The sequence below is a fragment of the Camelus dromedarius genome, chromosome 27 (genome assembly GCF_036321535.1).
Source record: "Camelus dromedarius isolate mCamDro1 chromosome 27, mCamDro1.pat, whole genome shotgun sequence".
Lineage (NCBI taxonomy): Eukaryota > Metazoa > Chordata > Mammalia > Artiodactyla > Camelidae > Camelus > Camelus dromedarius.
The window spans coordinates 9,341,784-9,366,273 of NC_087462.1; the positions used below are offsets into that span (position 1 = coordinate 9,341,784).

The window sequence follows — 24,490 nt, forward strand, 5'->3', positions numbered from 1 at the left end:
GTCTCTATGTACACACATGCACACACATGTAATTCTTCCCTGAACCATTTGAGAGTTGATCATAGGCACCACTCCACTTTACCCTTAAGTACTTCACATATATCCCAAGAACAAGGACAATCAGAACACCGCATCACCACAGGACAATGATACAACTCAGGAAATGTATCATAGATGCAATAATATTATTTAATACACAGTTTATAGTCAAAATTTGCCAATGGTCTCAAAAGTGTCCTTTATAACTGTCCCCCCTCCTTGGCCCCAATCAGGATCACATGTTGCATTGAGTTGTCAAGTCTCTTTGGCATCCTTTAATCTGGAACATTCTACCATCTGCCTTTGTCCCTTTGAAGAGTCCAAGCCAGCTGTTTTGGAGCTGAGCACTCCTTAACCCTCCATGGGTATGCACATCTCAGGTCTTGGTTTTGAATCAAGACTTTGATTCAGCAGGTCTGGGGTTGAAGCCTCAGGTCTTGTATTTCTCCCAAGCTCCCTGGCGGTGCTGATGCTTCTGGTCCAGGGACCACACTTGGGGTGGAGGGGAATTGGTACATTGTTGTTCCATCTGGGTTGGTCTGTCTCCTCGTGTTGACGTTCAGGTTAAACCTAGGTGATGTTTGGACATTCCTGGGCACGGATTTTTTTTCCTACTGTAAATTTGCAACGTTCCCCTTTGTAATTAATAAGCAAAGTGTGGGGAGATGTCAGAAAAATCGTTTTAAAGCAAATTTCTCTAAGGGGGAGGATATATCTCAGTGGTAGAATGCGTACTTAGCATGTATGAGGTCCTCGGTTCAATCCCCAGTACTTCCATTAAAAATAAATAAACCTAATTACCCCCCTGCAAAAAAATAAAAAGAAGTAAAGCAAATTTCTCTGAAGAATTGACCGCAAGCACGGGCCTACATTCAGTTCCAGGCTTTGTAGCATGAGATTCAGCAAAAAGTAAAGAGGAAAAATCCGATTCCAATGTGTTTATATAATTTAAAGGAATGAATATCTATTATTTTTATTTTTTCTTTGCTTTTTTATTGAAGTCTAGTCAGTTTACAATGTTGTGTCAATTTCTGGTGTACAGCATAATGTTTTAGTCATACATATACATACATACATTTGTTTTCATATTCTTTTTCATATAGCTTACACAAGATACTGAATATAGTTCCCTGCCTACAGAAGAAACTTGCTTGTTGATCTATTTTATATATAGTAGTTAGTATCTACAAACCTCAAACTCCCAATTTATCCCTTCCCACCCCCTTTCCCCTCTGGTAACCATAATTTTGTTTTCTCTGTGAGTGTGTTTCTGTTTTGTAAATAAATTCATTTGTGTAAAGGAATGAATATTTAAATGCAGTTGCTCCTCATAACTGAATCACCTTGCTGTACACCCGACATTAACATTGTACATCAACTACATTTCAATAAAAAACAAAATTAAAAAAAATAATAAATGTGGTTTCTCCAGCTCAGGGAAAGTCTCAGGGCTTCAAACTCCAATAAACCTGGGTCATGATGGTCAGAGATGCCAGGTGTGGAAGGTGAGTCAGAAATAATGAGCAGGAGAGAGGAGTGTGTTCATCAGACACACCCAGCATCCCCCAGGAGGGTGGGATGGAGCCAACTAGCAGGCACACCAAGCAACGAAGCTTTGCCTTAATGCAAATGGCTGTCAGAAGATACTCAAGCCCATCCTCAGAAATGCCAGACAATGCAGTTTTGCTTCTTCTTAGTTTAGGGGGCGGTTTTCTCTTTAAGACCTTTGTCTTTTGCCACAAAACAGTCAAAGAGGCAGCGATCAGCCCAGTGAGGGGGTCTTTTTGTTTGTCAAGAAAAGAAACCCACTTATGCTATCTTGTAAGGAATAAGGGTTTATGCCAAAACCATGGGGGAAGCCCAAGGAATGCAGGATGGGAGGACGAACACCTTAGCCAGCTCCAGAGGACATACCTCAGATGTCATGTTGCACCCCAGATTTTGTGACTGATGCCCCCAGAGTGGGGGACTGGCCTGGACTCTACAGGGAGCTCAAAGACAGACCGGGGAATGCTCCAGAATAAGAGAGTGGGCCATCAGGCCAAACTGATGAAGTCTACATGGAAAGTGGGGTTGCCATGGGAACTGGAAAGCTGCAGAATCAGGGGAGGTTTCTCATCCCCTGTCCTTCTGGGTCCTCTCTACACGTCATCTTCTGTTCCAGACTCTTCCTTTCTCCTCTGTAAGTGTAGCCTGCCTGCCATGAGCTTCTGCTGGCATCATGAGTTCCCATTTCGGAGATCTGGTACCATCGTGCTGGCTCCTTCTTGAGTCCTGGTTGCAAAATCTAGGGATATAGACATCAGTTGGCCTTCTTGGCTGCATGTCTGGTTCAGTTAGTAAAGCCAGGAGTCCCCTGGGGTGGAGAACCACTTGTCCTCCAGGGCTGGCAAGGGAGGTGATTTATGAAGGGTGAGTGATTTCGGTGCCTCTTCTTCCATGAAAATATGTTATGTTTACACATGGAGTTAGCCTAGAGTGATGCTTGAGCACCTGGCTCTCGGGGCAGATCTGAGTTCTTCTAGACCAGTGTTCTTACCCAGGGACATTCTGTGCCCCCCCAGGTGAACACTGAACAATGGAGACATTTTGATTGTCATGACTAGGGGATGGGGGGCTGCTGGGATCTAGTGGGTGGAGACCAGGGACCCTGCTCAACACCCTGCAGTGCACAAGATGCCCTCCCAGCCCCCGCCAGAGGATGATGCAGCCCCAAATGTCAGTGGCACTGAGGATGAGAAACCCTGCCGTAGCGTGACAGAGACCCCGTCTGGCTGTCTCTCTCTCTGTCTCCCTGTCTCTCTGTCATCTATCATAATATCTATTTATCCATCCATTCAGCTATTTATCTATCTACATTTACCTATAATCTGTCATATCTATCTATAATCTATTATATCTGTCTGTCCATCCACCCATCCACCTATCTACACCTATCTTTTTCCTGGGAGGGGGGCAGAGGACGAATTAAGTTTGTTTGTTTGTTTGTTTGTTTATTTATTTACTTATTTATTTATTTATTTATTTATTTATTTTAATGGAGGTGCTGAGGGTTGAACCCAGGACCTCATTCATGCTAAGCACATGCTCTACCACTGAGCTACACCCCCTACATCTGTCTATATACCATCATTTATCATATCTGTCTATCTGTCGTGTCCCTATCATGTTACTGACACCTAGTGAGTGGAGACCAGGGATGCTGCTATACATTCTACAAAGTACAGGACAGTCCTCATGACAAAGAGCCATCCCACCCTTATTGTCAACAGCGGGAGGCTGAGAAATGCTGTGCCAGGGACGCATTGTGGCCTCGCCAGTCCCCCTCTTTACAGAGGGAATGACTGGAAGAGCATCCGTTCTCTACGGCTGCTGGAAGCAGTAATGAGATCATGCTTGTGAAGGTACCTCACTGGCCATGATCCCTCAGCCAGGATCAAATGCAGGTCTGCAATACAGGCAAGGTGGGTCTTATGTGGTGAGCAGGTGAGGTGCCTCCTTTGGGTCCACATTGTTAAGGAGATGTCTTTGGGGGCAGAGAAAGGCTCTCAACTTAGTGGTTTGGCTGTGACTGTGGATACATCTTCCAGTCTCTCCAAAAGAGAGAATCTTCCAGTTCCATCCAATAGAACATTGACAGTGAGGACGATGCTCTGTGTTCGCTGTCCAACACAGTAACCATGAGTCACATGTGGCAATTGAACCCTTGAAAGGAGCTTATGCAACCCAGAAACTAGATTTTAAATTTTATTCATTTTAATGAGTTTAAGTGCCCATGTGTGGCTGGTGTCCACTGTATTGGACATCATAGATCTAGACTTGATGAGACACAAAATCTTCAAGAGCAGGGACGAAGTTGAATTCCTCTTCTCTTGGCCGTTCAGGGACATGAATATAGACACCCCAGTTTCCCCATCTGACAAATGGAGGAATGCTCTCTGCCCTGCCTCCCTCCAGCTGGGTTGGAGATTCAGCTGCAAACTTAGATGAGAAGGTGCAAAGAGGGGCAGGTTCTAAGATTGCAGTGAGCAGCTTTGGGGAGGACAGGAAAATGGCGCCACCCTTCCCCCAGGATTGTTCACAGGTCTTCACCTGCTCTTATGTCCCTTTTGGGTCTCCTGCCCCCTATTGTAGACTCCTGCTATTGAAGCCTGGACAGACTGGGTTGAGGCACGTGCCCAGGCAGGGTTGTCAGTGTTGAGCGCAGATGGTATGACATGATCCCACTTATGTGAAATGTCCAGAATTGGTAAACCCAAGGAGACAAAAAAGCAGGTTTGTAGTTGCCAGCACCTGAGAGGGCGCATTTCTCCCAAGCATGATGGTAGCATGTGTCTAGCAAAGGTTCTTGACCCCCAAACCTACTCCCATCCATGGTTTCCCGTTTAGTAATGTAATCACCTTCTGCATAACCAGGAATCATTCTCGTTTCCTCTCCTTCCACATCCCACCTCCCTCCATAGTCAGCAAGTCCTCTTGGCTCTGCCTCTAAAACACCCAGAACTAACCATTCTTTCCATTTCCACCTACCTCACCTTGTTCCAGGTCATCCCCCTCTCCACCTTAACAAGTGCCCCAGCCCCTGATGTGTCTCCATGCCTCTGTGTTCATCCCTCATCAAATTCCTTCTCCCAGGAGGCAAGAATGAGAATTTTTTTTAAATAAACCTTTATTTAGGAATAATTTTGGATTTACAGAGGCGATGCAAAGATCATACAGAGTTCTTCTAGATCCTTCCCCCAATTTTTCCCTCGGGTTAACATCCAACATAACCATAGCATTGCTGTCAAAACCAGGACTTTAACGTTGGTACGTGACTATGAACTTGACTCCAGACTTGACTTGGATTTCACCAATTTTTCCACCAATGTCATTTTTCTGGTCCTGGAGCCAATTCAGGATTCCTCATTGCATTTAGCAGAGTGAGATGATTTAACTGAGGTAAAATTAAAATGTTAACATGCTACAATCCAGTGGCATTAGTACATTCACAATGTGGTACCATGATCACCTCTATCTAGTTCCAGAACATTTCCATCGTTCCTGAAAGGAGACCCCATCCCCATTAGTAGTCACTCCCCATACCTCCTCCCCCCGCCCCTGGCAACCATGAATCTACTTTCTGTCTCTATGGATCCTGCTCTGGACAGTCATGTAAATGTGATCATACAATGTGGTCTTTTGTGCCTGGTTTCTTTCACCCAGCATGATGTTTTCAAGGTTTATCCACGTTGAAGTGGGTACCAGTACTTTGTTCCTTTTTATGGTCAAATAATATTCACTGTATGGCTACACCTCTGTCTAGTCCATGTGGGCTGCTATAACAAAAATGCCCTAAGACTGGTTGGATTTCTGAACAATCTACTCACAGTTCTGGAGGCTGGGAAGTCTAAGATTAAGGCACCAGCGTATTTGGTGCATGGTGAGAGCCTGCTTCCTGGTTCAAAGACAGTCATTTTCCACTGAAACCTCACATGGCAGAATGGACAAGGGAGCTCTCTCAGTCCAGCACCAAAACTTCAGTTGCTCATTCTATTTAAAGCTATTTCCTTTCTCAGGTAAGAAAACATGGGGTGGGCACTGTTGGTTTCTGTATTATTTCCCTAAGTTACCTCCCCTCTCCCTTCCTGTGCTGCCTGACTCATCCGAGATGCAGGAGGGGATGGTTCAGGGTTCTGTAGGTGTGTGTGAGAAGGAAAGACCAGGAAACATCTTACTTGATGGGTACGGTGGTAACCGGGTGTTGGTACCAGCTGGGCGTGGGCATTGTCCATATACCGATCCCCACTGTGAACCCTTTGGTGACCGATGTACAAGATGCCACAGAGCCTGCCATGTCTGTCCCTCCTTCAGCTTCTGCATCCTCCAAATCCAGGAGACACAGGTGTGTTCCAATGCCCATCCCTCCTCCCCTCAGGCACGGGCTCTCGGAGGCGGAGCTGAAGGATGTGCTGTCCTTGGATGATGAGGTCCTGCAGACTGTGTATCAGGACTGGACCCCGCCCAGCAAAGAGCTGCTGCGGTTCCCACCCCTGCTGTGGGTGAGGCTGCGTCGGGATCTGGGTAACTGCTTGGCCAGACGGCCGGTGGATGGCTTCACACTCCTGGCCATCGCCTACAGGTGGGTGGAGCAGGTTGATGATCCTGGGTGAGATGCAAGAGCAAGGACTCACTGCCTGGCCTTCTCTTTGCTCCAGATCCTTCTTTGCTCCCCATTCCCAGGGAATCAAGTCCAGCATTCAAGCGTCTCTACACCTCCCGCTCTAACACAGTTAACTTGTTTTCTTAAATTAAGGAGAAATTGACATAATATAAAATTCATCATTTGAAAGTGAACAATCACTGGCATTTAGCACATACACAGTGTTGTACAACCATCACCTCTATTTCCGGAGCGTTTCCATCACCCTAAGAGGAAACCCCAGCCCTGTTAGCTGTCACTCCCCATCCTCCCTCTCCCAGCCCCTGGCAACCACCAATCTGCTTTCTTTATGGATTTACCTGTTCCAGACATTTCAATATAAATGGAATCACGCACGATGTGATCTTTTGTGTCTGGCTTATTTCACTCAGCATAACGTTCTTGTGGTTCATCCACATTATGGGATGTATTAGTGCTTCACTCCTTTCTATGGGTGAATACTATTCTGCTGTAGGGATGGACCACATTTTATTCATCCGTGCATCCGCTGATGGACCCGTGGGTTGTTTCTACCTTTTGGTGGTTATGACGAGTGCTGCTGTGAATGTGCGAAGACAAGTTTTTGTTTGAACACCTATTTTTCAGTTATTCGGGGGTATGTGCCCAGGAGTGAAATTGCTGGCTCATACAGTAACTTATTTTATGTTTAAATTATTGAGGAACTCAAATATTTCTTAAAAACTTTTTTTAATTGAAGTATCATCAGTTTACAATGTGTTGATTTCTGGCATACAGCATGGTGATTCAGTTATACATATATATATATTCCTTTTCATATTCTTTTTCATTATAGGCTATTCCAAGGTATTGAATATAGTTCCCTGTGCTATACAGTAGGGCCTTGGTGTTTATCTATTTTATAAATAGTAGTTAGTGTCTTCAAATTCCAAACTCCCAATTTATCCTTCCCTACCCTCTTTCCCCCCTGGTAACTGTAAGTTTGTTCTCTATGTCTGTGAGTCTGTTTCTGTTTTGTAAATAAGTTCCAAGTGTCCCTTTTTAAAGTACATTTATTTAAGAAAAAAAAGAAAGATGGGCCAATTTAGGGAGAAATGGTAGGTAAAAAAATCGTACCTGTGGTCAGCTGAGCCAGCGAGCATCTGGAAGGTGATTTAGGATGGACTTGCATTTGGGAACCACCTCCTGGAAGGCCAGTGACCACCTCTGAGCTCATCTGGCGCCCCAGATCCATCAGCCAATGTCCCCTGTCTGCAGACAGCTGGCTGAGGTGGTCAGAGAGCGCTACCTGTCCGGGCCCGAGAAAGCCAAGTGTCATGGAGTTTTAGCCGACTTCTTCTCAGGGGCCTGGAGCCAGGGCACCAAGAAACTCATCACCCTGCCGCTCATGGAAAAGCCCCTGAACCTGGACCGCAAGGTGAGGTGTTCAAGACCCCTGGTCCCCACTCGCAGCCTCCACGCTGCTGGGCCCACAAGGCAGGGACGGCCTGGCTAGGACCACACGTCTCCTTCCTTCCCTCATTTCCACCCTAGACACCCTTCCGACCTTCTCTTCTCTTCCCATGGAGGGTGAGATGTCCCCTCAGCCCCTGAGAATTATTTGGGGTGTGGGGAGCTGCAGATGAGGGATATACAACTCCATCCCCTCCTCAACTTTCCAGAGAAAACAAAATCATGACATTCAGAAGCATATTCCCAAGGTCCCAGAGATTTTTTTAAAAATATTTTATTTATTGTTTGTTTGCTTTTATTTTGCGGGGGAGGTAATTTGGTTTATTTATTTATTCATTTTAATGGAGGTGCTGGGGATTGAACCCAGGACCGTGTACATGCTAAGCACGTGCTCTACCATCAAGCTATAACCTCGCACTTCCCATCAGAGTTTTAATTCATGCTCCCATTCCTCCTGACACACCAGTGTCCTCCCTCCGGGCCTTTGCACGTGGTGTTCTCTTGCTCTGAAATGCCATTGTTTCTGACACGTTTCACCAGACCAGGTCCTACTTATCCTGCGAGACCCAGCTTCAATGCCCCTTGGATTCCCTTGGCCCCAAGCTCCACCTTTCCAGCCTAGCCTGTTGGGGGGAGGCATCTCTATCTAGAATTGTATCCCTGTCCCCTCCAGCATCACCTGGTGCCTGGCCCATGTTAGTGGAGCAAATGAATAAGCTTGTGTCCTAGTGGCCTGGCTGCCAGCCCCCTCCTCCTCTGCAGGTGGCCCCTCAGCCCCTGTGGTTCTCAGACACGGTTGCAAACCTGCGGAAGCTGAAGGAGTTACCCTATCACCTGCTCCACTCGGGCCGCATAGAGGAGCTGAAGCAGGAGGTGCTGGGTAAGGGCCATCCCAGTCTTGGAGTGGGTTGAGCGGGTCCCTGACCCTCTGCCGTGCTCCCACCTTCCGGAGCCTGACAACGGGGAAGGTCGAAGGTCAAAATCCTCAGCTCTTTTTAAGGCACTGGTTCTCACCGAGGGCGGTTCTGCGCCACCATCACCCACCCCCACTCTGGGGGACACTTGGTGATATCTGGAGATATTTCGGTTGTCATGATTGGGGGAGAGGTGCTGCTGGACCGAGTGCTAGCAGATAGTACAGAGGGTGAGAAACTCTACCGTAGAATGAGAGAGACCCAGTGTCTGCCTATCTGTCAATCTATCATCTACCATCTCTCTCTGTTTACCTACTGTGTCTGTCTGTCTGTCTGTCTATCTCCCTATCTATCCACATCTATCTATGATCTATCATCTCTCTCTATATGTGTATATAAATATAAAAATCTCACCTATCATATTTATCACTTCTATTTACCATCTATCTTTCTTTCATTTTATATCTATCCATCCATCCATCCATTTGTCTATCAGTCTATAATCTCTCTCTGTTTATCTACCATTTCTATCTATCTATCTGTCTATCTATCTATCTATCTATCTATCTATCTATCTATCTACCTACCTATCTATCTCTCCATCCATCCATCCATCCATCTATTCCTGTGATTCTCAACCAGGGGTGATTCTGCTTCCCAAGGGACACTTGGCAATGTTTGTGTTTTTGATTATCCTGGCTGGGGGATGCCACTGGCATTGAGTGAGTGGAGGCCAGGGACACTGATCAACACCCTATAGTGCACAGATGCTCCCTCTCACCCCCCTCAGAGTATGATCCGGCCCCAAAAGTTAGCAGTGCCAAGAGTGAGAACCCCAGGGAGGAATGGGAGATGCGTGTTCCCCACAGCGCCCCCTTCTCCCCACAGGCAGCATGAACTGGATTTCCTGCCGAGGCATCTCCGGGGGCATTGAGGGCCTGTTGGATGACTTTGACCTGTGTGCCCCTCACATGGACTGTCCTGAGGTTGGCCTGGTCCGGGAAGCCCTCCAGCTGTGCCGCCCGGCCGTGGAGCTCCGAGGCATGGGTGAGTCCAACCGGCCTGGCAGGGGTGGTGGGGAGTGGTCCACTCTGCACCTTCTAGGAGGCCACTCTCCTCACTGAGGCGCCACCTGGATTTGCATTAACTCACACATCTTTCCTGTCTACACCTGAGGGATTTCCTCCAGCTCCAGATTCTAGAATTCTGAATTGAAGCTGGGAGCGCTTAGGAGTGAAAACTACCAAGGCAGTGCCCACCCTCGCCCCAGCTCAACATCTTATTCTAGAAGGGGTAGATGGCAGGTATTTCAGACAAAATCAAGGAAATTATGTCGCCACTTAATATAACCAGGAAGAAAACATGTTCCCACAGATCTCTTTTTTATTGATGAAATTCAAAATAGACTGCTAATAACTGAGCACAACTCTTTTGTAAGTTGGGTCGACTCATGAGAAAGAAGAAGGGAATTCTTGTTCTGGGGGATAACATTTTGCTCAGCTGGGGTTCAAAGTTATTTCCGGTCATCGCACCAATGACAAACATTGATTCAACCATTCTTAGTTCTCAGGGCAAGTCGTTGAGCTGGGTTTGACCCACCCTCTGCCCTAGAGCTAGAAGAGTCTCTGAGTCTTCCGTTAATACTCTGTCCAGGATGGTATTTGGTTTGCTTGTTTTTGTTTTTAAAAACTGGCAAAACACACGTAATATAAAATCAACTGTTTGAATTGCACAGTTCAAGGGCATTTAGTACATTCATGTTGTTGTGCGACCATCACCACATCCATCTCCAGATCTTTTTCGTCTTGTCAAACTGAAACTCTGTCCTCATTAAATTCTAATTCCTTATTCCCCCTCCCCCAGCCCCTGGCACCCACCATCTTTCTGTCTCTATGAATTTGTCTGCTCTAGGGACCTCATTGTAAGTGGAATCGTGCAGTATTTGTCCTTTTGTGGCTGGCTTATTTCACTCAGCATAATGTCCTCAACGTTCATCCATGTTGTCACCTGGGTCAGAGTCTCCTTCCTTTCTAAGACTGAATAGTATTCCATTGTGTGGATGAATCACATTTGGCTCATCCATTCACCAGTCAATAGACACTTGGGTTGTCTCTCCCTTTTGCTAATAAGGAATGATGCTGCTGTGAACGTGGGTATACACTGATTTTTTTGAGACCCTGCTTTCAGTTCTTTTGGATATATACCCAGATGTGGAATTGCTAAATCATTCGGTCATTCAGTGTTTAATTTGTGAAGAACTGCCAGACCATTTCCCATAATGGCTGCACCATTTTACATTCCCACTAACAGAGCACAAGGGTTCCAGTTTCTCTATATCCTTGCCAACACTTCTTATTTCCTGAATAAAAAAAGAATAATGGCCATCCTAATGAGTGTGAAGTGGTCAGGATGGTTTTTATCATGCATTTCCCAGCTGGTTATGATTTGAGGGTTTTTATGAAGGTGCTTAATTCCGAGATACCTTCCGCAGCTCTGTCAGAGCTGCCAAATGCTACTTTGTCAGAGAAGCCTATCTGGCCACCACTGAAGCTGGACAGCCCCGGCCGCCACCAGCCCCTGCACATCCCATCACTGCACGCTGCTTCCATCTAGCTTAACTCTTCATTATTATTTCTGCTGGCTTTCTTCTGCATCATTTGTCTGTTCCACTGAACTCTGAACTCCAGAAGGGGAGGGATGTCATCTACCTGCTCCTGGCCAAATGTTCACCCCTACCACATAAACCAGTCCATGAGCATGGACTTTAAGCCTCATCATGTTGGTTCAAACCTGGGCTCTGCCGTTTACCAGCAGTGTGACTTCTCAAGTCCCTTACCATCCCCACCCCTTCCCCACCCCCATCGCCACCTTACAGCCCTCAGTTCTCCCATCTGCAAAACAGGGCTGCTAGCTGACCCTCCTACCCAGGGCTGCTGGGAAAGATTTGCAAGTCAGTTCATGCACAGCCTGTCGCCATCCAAGGAACCTGTTACTGTCACGTGACAGCGCTGATGTTGTTGACAAGAACGGTGTTGGATGAGCCATTTCTGCACTGAGCCTTTGCTTCCCTCATCTGGAAATGTGGGACAGAGTTAAAGTGTGTCTAGGATCCCGCCCCAGTGAAAGATGGGGGTGCCTATGATCAGTTACACCTTCCTCGTGCATTCACGCTCCCCAGGAGTTTTAAAGCTCGAAGGGAGTGATTTCCCAGGAAAACAGTGTTGGGCACAACTGCCCAGTTTAAGGGAAGATGTAAACGTGCAAATCACAGTAGGTTCTTTGCTTTATCCCTTGATTGACAACCTAGGGCTGCCCAGCTCAAGGAGGAGGTGTAGGAATGAATGTTGCCGCCAGATGGCGGAGCGGAGCGGAGCAACCACGCACTCTCGCCTCATTCCAGCACTTTCAGCCAGCTCCTGAGAGCAGATCTGCATTCCTGATTTCTCCTGTTGCCTCAGGCTCCAGGATGCCTGGGCATGGTGCCATTTCAGACCTTGTTTTTGTTTAAAAGACTGACATTTTGTTCAAAATGGACTTGAGGGGCGTTCATTTTGATTTAAAAAAAATTACATTGTAAGATAGTATTTATCTTGACAGTTGAGTTTGTTGGCACCACCTTAAATTTTGCACCCGTGGTCAGTGGAGCACTTGCCCCTGGTCCTGGCCCTGCCCCATTCCACCCACCCACAAACCAAGGCACAGGGTGTTGTCACCGCTGCCCCAGGCACCACATTAGGACACTCCAACAACAGGGACAAAATGAACTGTCTCCCTCCAGTGTCCTTGCTCTTCACTGGCGATTGGAATCAAACTTTTGGGGTCAGATTCCTGCCTCTTAACTGGCTGTGTGACCTTGTGTAAGTTGCTTAACCTCTCCATGCCTCAATTTTCCCCTTTATACACTTGGGGTAATAATGAGAACACCTCTATGTGGGAGGCAGAAAAATTTGGCCCTCCCCCCCAAGATGTAGTCACCTCTTAATCCCTGGAACCTGTGACTGTTACCTCATAGGGGGAAAAAAAGTGATTAACTGGACCCAAAGTGTAATCACAAGTGCCCTTATAAGAGGGAAACAGAGGGAGACATGAACCAGAAAAGGAGCAAACGCAGAGAGGAGAAGGCCACGTGAAGACAGAGGCAGAGATTGGGGCCATGCCTGCTCGCACTGCTGGTGGGGATGTAAATTGATGCAGCCACTGTGGAAAGCAGTGCGGAGGTTTCCCAAAGAATTAAAGATAGAACGGCCATATGACCCAGTGACTCCATTCTTGGGTATTTACTCGAAAAAACAACAACACTCAGTTGAAAAGATACATGCACCCCAATGTTTATAGACGCACTGTTTACAATAGCCAAGATGTGGGAGCAACCTAACTGCCCATCAACCAATGACTGGATAAAGATGATGTGATAGATACACAATGGAATACTACTCAGTCATAAAAAGAATGAAATTTTGCCGCTTGCAGCAACATGGATGGACTTGGAGGGCATTATGCTAAGTGAACTAAGTCAGACAGAGGGAGACAAGTGCCGTGTGATATCACTTATATGTGGAATCTAAAAAATACAACAAACTAGTGAATATAACAAGAAAAGAAGCAGACTCTGGATATAGAGAATAAGCTCGTGGTTACCAGTGGGGAGAGGGAAGGAGGGAGAGGCAATATGGGGGGAGTGCAAGGTACAAACTATTGGGTGTAAAATAGGTTACAAGGATGTACCGTACAACACGGGGAATGTAGCCAGTATTTTGTAATAACTGTAAAGGGAGGTTTCATACCTTTTACAGTTGTATAAAAATTAAAAGTTAAAAAAAGAGAGGTCGGGGGGATGTGGCCACAAGCCAAGGATGCCTGGAGACCCCAGAAGCTGGAAGACGCGAGGAAGCATCCTTCCCTACAGCCTCTGGAGGGAGCACAGCCCTGCCTCCTGCCAGCACTTTGATTTCGGACATCTGGCCTCCAGAACTGCGCAAGAAAGTTCTGTTGTTTGAAGCCCCTCAGATTGTCTTGTTACAGCAGCCACAGGATGCTAACCCACTCCGTAACTATGACGGGCTGGGGAAATGATTGTTATTTCTCTAACAGACACTTGTAGGGTGTCAGGCACTCAGAACACAGCAATGAACAAGACCGGCATCACCCCTGTTTTCGGGAGACCCAAGGTCTAGCGCTTAGTGTGGAGGGGTTGGGGCAGGGAGAGGCTGAGCCATCAAATAAACCCATAAAGAAATGTCAAATTGTAACTGATCTGGGGGAGAGGAGGGAGGGGATCGGAGGGTTGGGCTGAAGGATGCTTTTTATGGAAGTCATCTTTGAGTTAAGATGAGGATGACGAGGTGATAGGCATGAGAAAAGGGGGAACAGCACGGGCAAAGGCCTAGAGGCTGGAAACCTGCACTTGAAGTAGGAGCCAGTGTGTCTGGAGAACAGAAAAAGGGGCAGGAGTGGACGACAGGACGGGGGCTTGATCCTGGGGAAGCAGTGCCCCTCCCCTTAACCGGCATCCCCTCTGTTGCAGAGAGAAGTGTCCTGTATACAGAACTCCTGGCCAGACTCCATTACTTCGCCACCTCACACCCAGCACTGGTGGGACAGCTATGCCAACAGGCGCAGAGCTGGTTCCGGGTGTGCCCACACCCCGTGCTGGTGCCCCTCGGAGGATTCCTCCAGCCCCCGGGAGGACCCCTCCGGGCCACCCTCACTGGCTGTCACAAAGGTGGGTCTCCCCAGCTTAGCAAAAATCCTGCCAGTCCTTGCCTGCCGAGGGCAAGTGGCTCGCAGGTGTTTCAGGCTGCTCTCTGGGGCTCCCCTCTGCCAGCCGGGAAGCCCCAGGGGTGCCATCAGGGCCTGCCCCTGCTGTCTTATGCTGACTCAGCTCCCTCTGCCCCCTAGGGACTTCAGATTACTTGTGTAAATACTGCTAATGAGCCCAGAGCGAGGGGATGCCTCTGGGGTCTTGGCTCCAAGAGCACCATGCCCATCTGACCGAGGGCTTCTGCAGTTTATAGGCTCCAGCTAGGAAGTCTGGAAGCCAGGGATTGGTGCCCCACTGGCCCCTCGGAAGCTGGTGGAACTTGTTGGTCCTCCCTGGGACACCAGATGTCAGAGGGACCAGAGGGTTTAGTTCTCTCCATCCACTTGTCACCCATCCATTCATCCATCCCTTCTTCCTCCCTTTCCTTCCTTCCTTCCTTCCTTCCATCTCTCTGTCCTTTCATCCACCTCCTTCCTTCCCTTCCATCCATCCGTCCACCCCTCAGTCATCCATACTTCCTTAGTCATCCTTCCTTCCACCCCTCTCTCCACACCACTTATCCTTACATTTCTCCCATCTTGCCATCTTCTATCCACTCACTTACCCGCCACCCATCCACACAACTCAGCCATTCATCAACTCGTCCACTCACCTATCAGATGATTTATCCACCTACCCATCTAATACCCATCCATCCACTCACGCACTCATCCAACCAGCCCTCTCTCTGTCCACTTATCCACCAGTCCACCTACATTTATCCATCCCTTTGTCTGCCCACCCACAATCTCTCACATTAATCCTGAGGCCATTGAATACAATCAGCTTGTGATTCAAATGCTAGTTCTTATGACTTAGGCCATTTCTGTGCCACGTGGCCTTGTAGGGAAAGCTACACTTCCAAGGCACAGTGCTGCCAAAATAGAAATTCTAAGGGCCGCTAAATACAATGCATGGAAGAGTTGATTTAGAGTCAGCTACTGGAATGCTGTGGTGAGGAGGATTCTGAGACTGTACCTGGTTTAATAGGAAAGAATGTGTATGGGTTATGAGACATGTTGTGATGCTGTAACAAAGGCCAAAGTAGCACTGGCTCAAATAAAACAGGAGTTCATTTCTCTCACACATAACTGTCCAGGCATAAGTAAAGGCCGTACGGTGTCTTTAGGGTGTCAGGGACCCAGGCTCTTTCAGTCTTGTGGCTCTGCTATTTTCAATGTGAGGCTTCCATTTAATGGCCCAAAATGGCTGCTCTAGCTCTGACCACCACAGTGGCATTCCATCCAGTGGGAAGTGGGAAGAAGTAGGTGGAAGACCTCTTCCCTTCAAGGGCATGGCCTAGAAGCAGAACTTGCTACTTCTGCTCATGTCTCCCTAGTGGGAACTTGGCCATTTTTGACTGTAAGGGAGCCTGGGAAATATGGCCTTTGTGTGAGTAACCACATACTCAGCTCAAATCTATGGGCTGTGCGTTTTACTGCTAGAGGAAGCATGATGGACTAGCTATGGCAGTGGAGGTAGGGGAAAGAGGGGCATGGACAAATCACAGATAGTATGGTGATTGATTAGTGATGTCTGCCGTAGTAGAGGCAAAGGCAGTTATATCTCAGAATGGAGTTTTTGGGTTTTGGTATCTCTGGGGCAGGGAGATGTTTTGTGTTTCAGACCCACTGTGCCACTTGTTTGAGCTCTAGTCATGCTGAAGTTGAGAAAGTTCTCACCCACTCTGGGCTTCAATTTCATTTTCAAAGTGAGAAGTTTGAGTTCACATTTCCAAGGTCACACAGTGAGTGAGTCACAAAAAAATGAAGGGGAAAAGATGGAAAGAAAAGAGAAGAAAAACGAAACTATCTCCTCATGCCCTGTCCCAATGAAGTGGAAACAAAATCCTGGATTCTCTGGACTGGCTCTGATTTCAACATCTCTCCCACCATTTCACATGTGGGGAAACTCAGCAGGAAAGGGACTGACTCGAGGGCATTGGGAAAGTCTGGTCTCCTGATATCTGGGCTGATGTTTTCTTCCGTGTAACTCGGTCCCTCTCTCTCCTCAGCAAGGGACTAATCAACAGAGAACCTTGGGCTGTGTTTGCTCAAACTATTGGCAAATATTTTCTCTTTGGGGCACCAGCTCTTATTTTTCCAGACCGACTGAACTCAAAGAGAAGTCAAAAGCAGGGTCCTCATTCTCAGCCAATATAATCCCCTTCCTGAGTCTTCTCCAAAGGTACCTGCAGCCATGCATGACTGACAATGGGGGCTGGACCATTCTGTCTGGTGGGGGCTGCCCTGGGCGCTGTAAGATGTTGAACAACATCCCTGGTCTCCACCCATCAGATGCCGTAGCACCTTGGTCCCCAGTTGTAACAACCAATAAAAAGTCTCCAAACACTTCCCAGGGTGCCCTGGGGAGCAGAATTGCCCCCGAGAAGGAACTGGTGAGCTAGCCACACTTATGACTGAGCAGTGGTTCAGTCCATTTTCCTACCACAGAGCAATGTAAACATTAGAGCCCAGCATCTGAATCTGGCCTCTGACAGCGCTGGCCTTGAAATCCTGGTCCTGCCCCTTCTAGATGTATGGCTTTAGACAAGGAACCCTCTCTATCTATGCTTCAATCTCTTTATCTGTGAAGTGGGGGCCCATGAGAGTACTTGTGGTTCAATACTCAGACCCAGGAGCTCTTGTCTCTGTGTGACTGCAGGTATCACTGCCATGGCGTGGAGCCTGGAAGAGAAACTGCTGGTGGTGGGCACGCAGGAGGGCATCGTGGCTGTGTGGGACATGGAAGAGCAGCAGGTGATCCACATGCTAACTGGACACACAGGTGAAGCTCGGGAAGCGAGGTTCATGACCAGCTTCCTCCTCGTGTCTCACAGTCATCAGTCAGTCCCCAGAGTCCCTTCAACACCAATTCACTTCTCTGTATCAAAACCCTGGTCTTTGTTCCTGCATCAGCTAGCTATAGCTGTGTAACAAAACACCCCAAACACAGTAGCTTCGAACAATAACTGTTTAAAAAACAAAACAAAACAAAAAGCAAAAAAAGTGCTGTGTCAAACCATACTCTACCTAGAGACAAAAGGGAAACTCAGTTATTTGGCACTTCCTTAAACTTTGCACCCAAGGCAGGTACCTCACTTGTCTTATACTAATCTTAGCCCCAAGTCAGGCCCATGTGTTTGGGAAGATAAGCCAGACAAAAATGTAGTCACAAATTGTGATAACTTAATGAGGAAGACAGGCTGTTGTTGCCAAAAAACCAGCCTCTGAATCCCAGTAGCCAAACTGAGACTCAGAGGCAGGGTTTTGGGAGAATTAGAAAAGGACAGCTTTATTGCTTTGCCAGGCAAAGGGGAGTTGCAGAGGCTAATGCCTCAAAGACTGTGAATCCATCTTGGGGTTGGTGTCCTGAGGTTTTATAGAAAAACTGGTTGGAACAGAAAGGCGACAACAATCGGGGTGTTTTCCAGGGGGCCATATACCTCTTAATCTTGATGAATCCACTTGGCATCATGGAGAAACTCCAGAGTCTGTTCATTCTTCTGAGGCTATCAGCCCATGAGCACTTTTCTGGAATACAGCTTCTGGGTTAAAGGATAAGCTATTCTGGGTAAAGAATGTATAGGGAGTGGAGAGTGTAATAGGAAGGTTGAGGACTGTTTAGCACAAATGCAGTTGAACAAGTGAAGCAGAGATGAGGTTTCGTCAGAGAAAAGAGGAAAACAGATTGCAAGAATTTTAAGTCACAGTGAATCAGCAAACAGCTTTAGCATTGGGGAAGCCATTCTGTTAGTTTCCTACTCTTTCAGTGTCGTGAGCTACAATAACCAAAGGGACCGACATAGGGCAGTTAGGGAAGGGATTTCCCTAAGCAGGGACATTCAGCCAAGATACAAAGGGTATGAAGGAATAAGCTTGCAAAGGGCAGGAGAGTGGGAAGAACATCCCAAGCATGGAAAACAGCCAGTGCAAAGGCCCTGAGGCAGGAAAAAGGCATATTTACCGAATAGCAAGGAAGCTGTGAGGCTGGGGCTTGGGACATGCTATCAAATGAAGCCAGTCACAAAAGACCACATGTATGGTTCATTTACATGAAAGATCCAGAACAGGTTAATCCGTAGAGACAGAAAGCAGATTAGTGGTTGCCAGAGGCCGGGGGCGGGGGTTGGGGTGGGCAGTAGGAGGAAGGGTGACTGCTGATAAGGGTGGGGCTTCCTTTTTAGATGATGAAAATGTTCTGGAATCAGACAGAGGTGATGTTTGCACAACATCATGGATGTACTAGATATTACTGATTATACACTTTAAGATGGTTTAAATGATAAGGAGAGGAAGGGGAGGGATTGACAGCTTTTTGAGGTTTTGAAAATATTCTAAACCTAGCCCGTGGTGATGGTTGCATAACTCTGGGAACATTAAAAGAAGAAAAAACAGTGTACATGAATAGGTGAATTTCATGCTTGTGAATTATATCTCAATAAAGATGTTAAAATATTTTCTCATGGCAATCTAAGCATGTACACTATTTCATTATTTGTTTCTCAACGTTGTGCCATAAACATTCATCTGTTTTCACTGAATCTTTTTTAACACAACTTTATGGAGGTATAATTTACATACCATACAAGTTATGTATGAAACGTACGATTCAGTAAATTTTTAGTAAATTTACCAAGTTGTACCACCATCACCATAATCCCGCTGTGGAACTTTCCATCAACACAGGGAGATTCCCTCCTGCTGCCTCTGCAGTCCATCCCCGCTTCCACCCCTAGCTCCATGGCAACCACTGATGTGGTTTTTGAGTCTACAAATTTTGCCTCTTTGGATATTTCATACGAAAGGAATTGTACACTAGGTGACCTTCTGCATCTGGTTTCGTTCACTCCACGTAATACATTGGCATTGTTACATTTGTTGAGAGTTTGTTCCTTTGCATTGCTGAGTTGTATTCCATTGTGTGGAAGGAAGAGAGCTTTTCATCCATTCATCCCTTGAAGGACAATTACAATTGGGGGCTGTTATGGATAATGCTGCTATGATCCATCGAATCTTCATCTTTGTAATATTTAAATGCAGCAAAAATATTTCATTTTCCTTGATAGATCATGTTCCAGAATTTATTAAGCTATTAGAAAAACATTTGGCTATTTAGGCTAATTCTAATTATCTGCTACTTGGATGACACTGGGATGAATCTGTTTTTACTCTGGCAGTATTTTTTTCATCTTGTTGACTATTTTCAGTGAGTGGCACCCTTGAATTGGAAGGTGCGATGATTCCTATGGGTTTCGTGAAGCATCATGTCATTGTTTTCAAACAGACTGTAGCAGATTAAAACACTCCCCAACCCCAAAGCTCCCAGCATTAGGTGTTTTCATTTGACTCTTTTTGTCTGAGGGGTCGGAGTGGGGTGAGTCCTGATAGACTATCTGTCAAATAAGATTCCCCACATTTCCCCACAGTGAATGTGATGTACTTTTAAGTCATGCAGTCTCTCAGAGGGAAAAAAACTCATGGCAACATTCAACTGAGAATAATTGGAATATGATGGCGTGGTCTTATAATAACAACACCTTAGTCTAAGCTGAGGACATTAACATCAGATTCAGAACGTTAAGAAAGGTATACTGCCCCTTCCAATGATAAATCGCTTAGAGAAATTTTTAGTTTATAAAAGTTTAGTGCTTGAGAACAGGATATAAATTCCCCTCTTGAGCTCTTTTTTTTTTTAAATTAATAGTATGCCTGAATAAAGTTCCTTTGGGAAAATAAACTTTACTTGTAATTTTAAAAAAAGATTCACTTTGTTTTATCATTATCCGGATGGCTGTTTTCCCAGAGGTCTAGTCAATCTCTATATCTGGGTGTGAGCCTTCTGTTCAATGCCTGAGCCCACCTACCGACGGTGACCTTGACTCATTTTTCAAAGTCCTGAAACTCTTATTATTTGTAATCAGAAAAACTCAGTACTCAACTTACTGAAAACACTGAACGTGCTATAAACCTATATAATATGAAAGGTTTCCAATCACGTGGTAGCGTGTTGGCGGTGGTTAGCACTGAGGTTTCAGAGCCAATTGGGAAATTTTCAGGAATTTGGTGAGGTGGTTGTCGATAGCCACAATGTCACACAGCTGTTATTCAGCCTTAAATTGTAGAAACATACAACTAAATCAATTCCATTTAAAAAAGTAATAAATACTCAAAGCTCATCACTTTCTAATTATTTTACCACACTCTACTCTTTTCTTCTTCCTTCTTTCCCTGAGTTTTAATTAATTAATGTAATCTTTATTGTGGTATGATTCCTATACAGTAAACTACACATATTTCAGATGTAAAATTTGATGAATTTTGATAGATGTATATACCCATGAAACCACTACCACAATCAAGATAGCTAACATTGCCACCACTCCCCAAGAGGTGTAAATTTCGAATTCCCAATTTATCCCTTCCGACCCCCTTTGCCCCCTGGTAACCGTAAGTTTGTTCTCTATGCCTGTGAGTCTGTTTCTGTTTTGTAGATGAGTTCATTTGTACCACATTCTTCTCTTTCTTCTTGGCTATTGTATCCGTGTGATGGAAGTGGTGTTCTCTGACCATCTCTTCCTAACTCCGTGTACATATATGGTTATATATAGTCATGTAAGCGTGTGTGACCTGTTTTTTTTTTTTTAGTTAACATCACATTTTGCCTCCTTGCATATCATATGTACGTATATATCTAATTCATTTTAACAATGATAGAGCATCCTGTGTATGGGGGTATATTACAAAGCATTACCATTTATAGAAATTTTGGTTAAAAAAATACCCAAATCGCAAGAAATAAAGATCACCCCCAATACTGCTGGTGTATGAATTCTAAAAAAGTAAAATTCCCTTCCTTTACTCTCCCCTAACCCTTCAGTCTTTCCCCTGGAAGTGATCAGTGCTCACAGTCTGTTATATGCTACTGGCGGCTTTCCCCTAGGCTTATGCAGACACAGCTCTGCACTTCGAGATTTTGCCAAAAATCACATCATGCTATTTCCTATACCGGGCTGCAACTTGCTTTTGTTACAATAGATTGTAACAAGGTGATGTAGTGGTTGAGAGCCTGGGCTCTAGGCTGAGATCCTGGCTCTATTACTTATTAACCATGTGGCTTTGGATAGTTACTATAGTCAGCTGTGCCTCAGTTTCTGCATCTATACAATGGGAGAATAGTAGTACCTCATAGAGTTGTTATGAGATTAAAGGAGGCTAATGCATGTCAACCACTTGCAACTATGCTTGGCACACAGAAAGCACTCAGTAAGTATTTGCTATTGTATTAATTATTATTATGATGATCAGGTCAATGTATATGTATGTACAACTGTCTTATTATTTTTAATGCCTGCATAATATTCTTTACATGGATGTAGCACATTTAACCAACTCCCTTTTCATAGACAGTAAGTTGTTTTCAGTTTTCATTTTATGCAGTGTTGCAGTTAAAGGCATTCTAGGGGGAAAGTATAGCTCAGTGGTAGAGTGCACACCTAGCATTCACGAGGTCCTGGATTCAGTCCCCAGGACCTCCATTAAAATAAATAAATAAATACCAAATTACCTCCCCCCTCAAAAAAATTAAGTCATTCTACATCTTCACACACTTACAGTATAATTTCTGTAAAACACATTCCTAGAAATGGGATTTCTGAGTCAAATTGTATACACATTTTTCATTTTCCCTCTTTTTCTTAGCTTTTTATTCTAAAGTAATTGTAGACTCAGAAGTTGCTAAAACCATGCAGAGAGTTCCCGTGTATCCTTCATCCACCTTTCCAGGATAACAATGTCTTGCCTAACTATAGCATATTGTCAAAACCCAGAGAGTACACATTTTAACTTTCAATAAATGTCACCAAATCACCCTTTTACAAATTTATATCAACTTCTATCCCATCAGCCGGATATGAAAGTAACTGATTTCTTGTATCTTTGCCAGTACTCCAGTAGTCAATCCATAAAGATTTTGTCAATATGATGGGTGATATGGTATTGGTGTTCCATGTTGGATTTTTGTGATTACTACTGAGATTGAGCATCTTTTTCAAATGCCTATTGTCCACTTGTACTATTGCTGTAAATTTCTTGTTTATATTCTTTGTCCAATTTGTGGGTAGGTTATTTAGATTTTTCTTGCCTGTTTGTAAGAACTCTTTGCTTAATAAGGAGGGACTCCATTCATCTGTTATACACTGCAAATATTTTCTCCCAATGTGTATCTTTCAAATACATTTTTATCCTCCTGACAATTTTCACTTTTATGTAATCCAATTGGTCGATCTTTCCCCTTTATGGCTTCTAAATTTCAAGTTTTGCTTAGAAAAAATATCTCTCCAAGATTATGACGTCTTCTCCTCTAACTTTACCTTGTTTTTTTGTTTGTTAACTTTAAATACTCCTTGGATGATGTTGAACTTTTGTACCTCTGAGTGATCTCTATTTATTACAATTCAACATTTGGTCAATTGATTTAATCCCAACCAATTGTTGCATTCAGTTTAGCTTTGCCACATTCCGTGAATTGTAATCTAGATATGTTCGAATCTATCCATCTTTTCTTTGGTAAACCAGGGAATTTCCAAGCCAATAGATGTTTTGGTAGTTGGAAGGTCAAAATGTTCCCAGCTAATATATTCTCCCTCACCCTGGCCTGCTGCAGGAGAGGTGAGATGTGTGAAAGTGTTTGCAAAAGGGATGCTCGCCATCTCTGCCTCGAAGGACCATACCCTGCGCTTGTGGAACTTACTCTCTGGCCAGGAGAAATTCACCATTTGGGATGGAGGCTCAAAAGATCCCACTGAACCACAGGTCTGGAGCCTTCATGTGGATGAAGCAAAGAAGGTTGTGTATTTGGCATCTAGCTCAAAGGTAACAAGCATTTGCCCTGTTTGCAAAGAAAAGCTGAGACCAGAGCATTCAAAGATGGCATAGAATGTTATAAAAGGGAGGCGCTCCCTCCTGCAGGGCAAGGGGCTGTAAAAAGAGGTACACAACCACTTGAGAGGGTGCTATAAGGAGCTTCAAACCTCATAGTTGGGTTAGATGATCTTGATAGTTCTTTCTGACCCTAAGATATGAGACCTTTCATCTTTTTTCGTACAGTCACTTTAGTGCTATAGATTTCTCTTGGAGTACTGCTTTACCTGCATCCCATAAACTTTGATATATTGTGTTATTTACATTTGGTTCAAAATACTTTCAGCACTTCCCTTTTGATTTCTTCTTTGATCCATGGGCTATTTAGAGGTGTGATGTTCATTTCCAAATGTTTGAGATGTTCCCAAATAACATTCTATTTTTTCCCCCTAATTTAATTCCATTTATAGGATGCGAATCCTTTCAAATGTGTTGAGACTTATTTTATGGTCTCTCTTGGTAAATGTTCTACATGCATCTGAAAACAATATGTGTTCTGCTGGGTTATTCCATTATGTCAATCATAACTTTGTAATTTGATCACTTTACAAATAGAGGCATGCAATAGAATAGTAGGTTAAAGCATAGTAACTAAGGCACAGGGAAAAATTTGTTTCTAACTCCCAGATGACATATTTGCAAACTGAGTGATCTTGATCATATCACTTCATGTCTCTGCCTCAATTCTTCATCGACCTCATGAGTAATGACTATAAAACACTTGGCATAGTGTTTGGTACATAGTAAACACCAAATAATCAATAGCTATTAATTATTCTGTTTTATTAATTATTGGTGTTTGTTAACATAACTAATATTGGTAGCTTATAAACTATGCTGTCCAGTATGGGGGACCACCAGCTGGATGTGGCTACTAAGCATTTAAATATGACTATTCTGAATTAAGATTTGCTGTAAGTACAAAACACACACTGGATTTCAAAGACTCAATATCATAAAAATAATATAAAATATTTCAGTAACAATTGCATATTGATTACATGTAGAAATGATAGCATTTGGATATATTGGGTTAAATACATTATATTATTGAAATTGATATCATTTGTTTCTTTTTACCTTTTTTAAGGTGGCTAATAAAAATTTAAGTCACATGTGGCTTGCATTATATATTTATTGGATAGCACGGGCTTAAATATTACAGAGGTGTTGGTTAATTTCAAAACTGATTACAAAAATCAGT

General features: G+C 44.6%; 1 protein-coding gene across 3 annotated transcripts in view; it reads left to right on the top strand.

Annotated features, from left to right (window-relative positions):
- The window catches only part of NWD1 (NACHT and WD repeat domain containing 1), a 61,519-nt gene that overhangs the window by 19,026 nt on the left and 18,003 nt on the right, over positions 1-24,490 (top strand). For all 3 annotated transcript variants that reach the window (XM_064479962.1, XM_010995072.3, XM_064479961.1), the window contains 7 exons: positions 5,957-6,160; positions 7,457-7,616; positions 8,414-8,531; positions 9,454-9,612; positions 14,090-14,287; positions 17,030-17,152; positions 23,030-23,238. In XM_064479962.1, the coding sequence (XP_064336032.1) occupies positions 5,957-6,160; positions 7,457-7,616; positions 8,414-8,531; positions 9,454-9,612; positions 14,090-14,287; positions 17,030-17,152; positions 23,030-23,238 (1,171 nt within the window). The remainder of the gene's footprint in view (positions 1-5,956; positions 6,161-7,456; positions 7,617-8,413; positions 8,532-9,453; positions 9,613-14,089; positions 14,288-17,029; positions 17,153-23,029; positions 23,239-24,490) is intronic.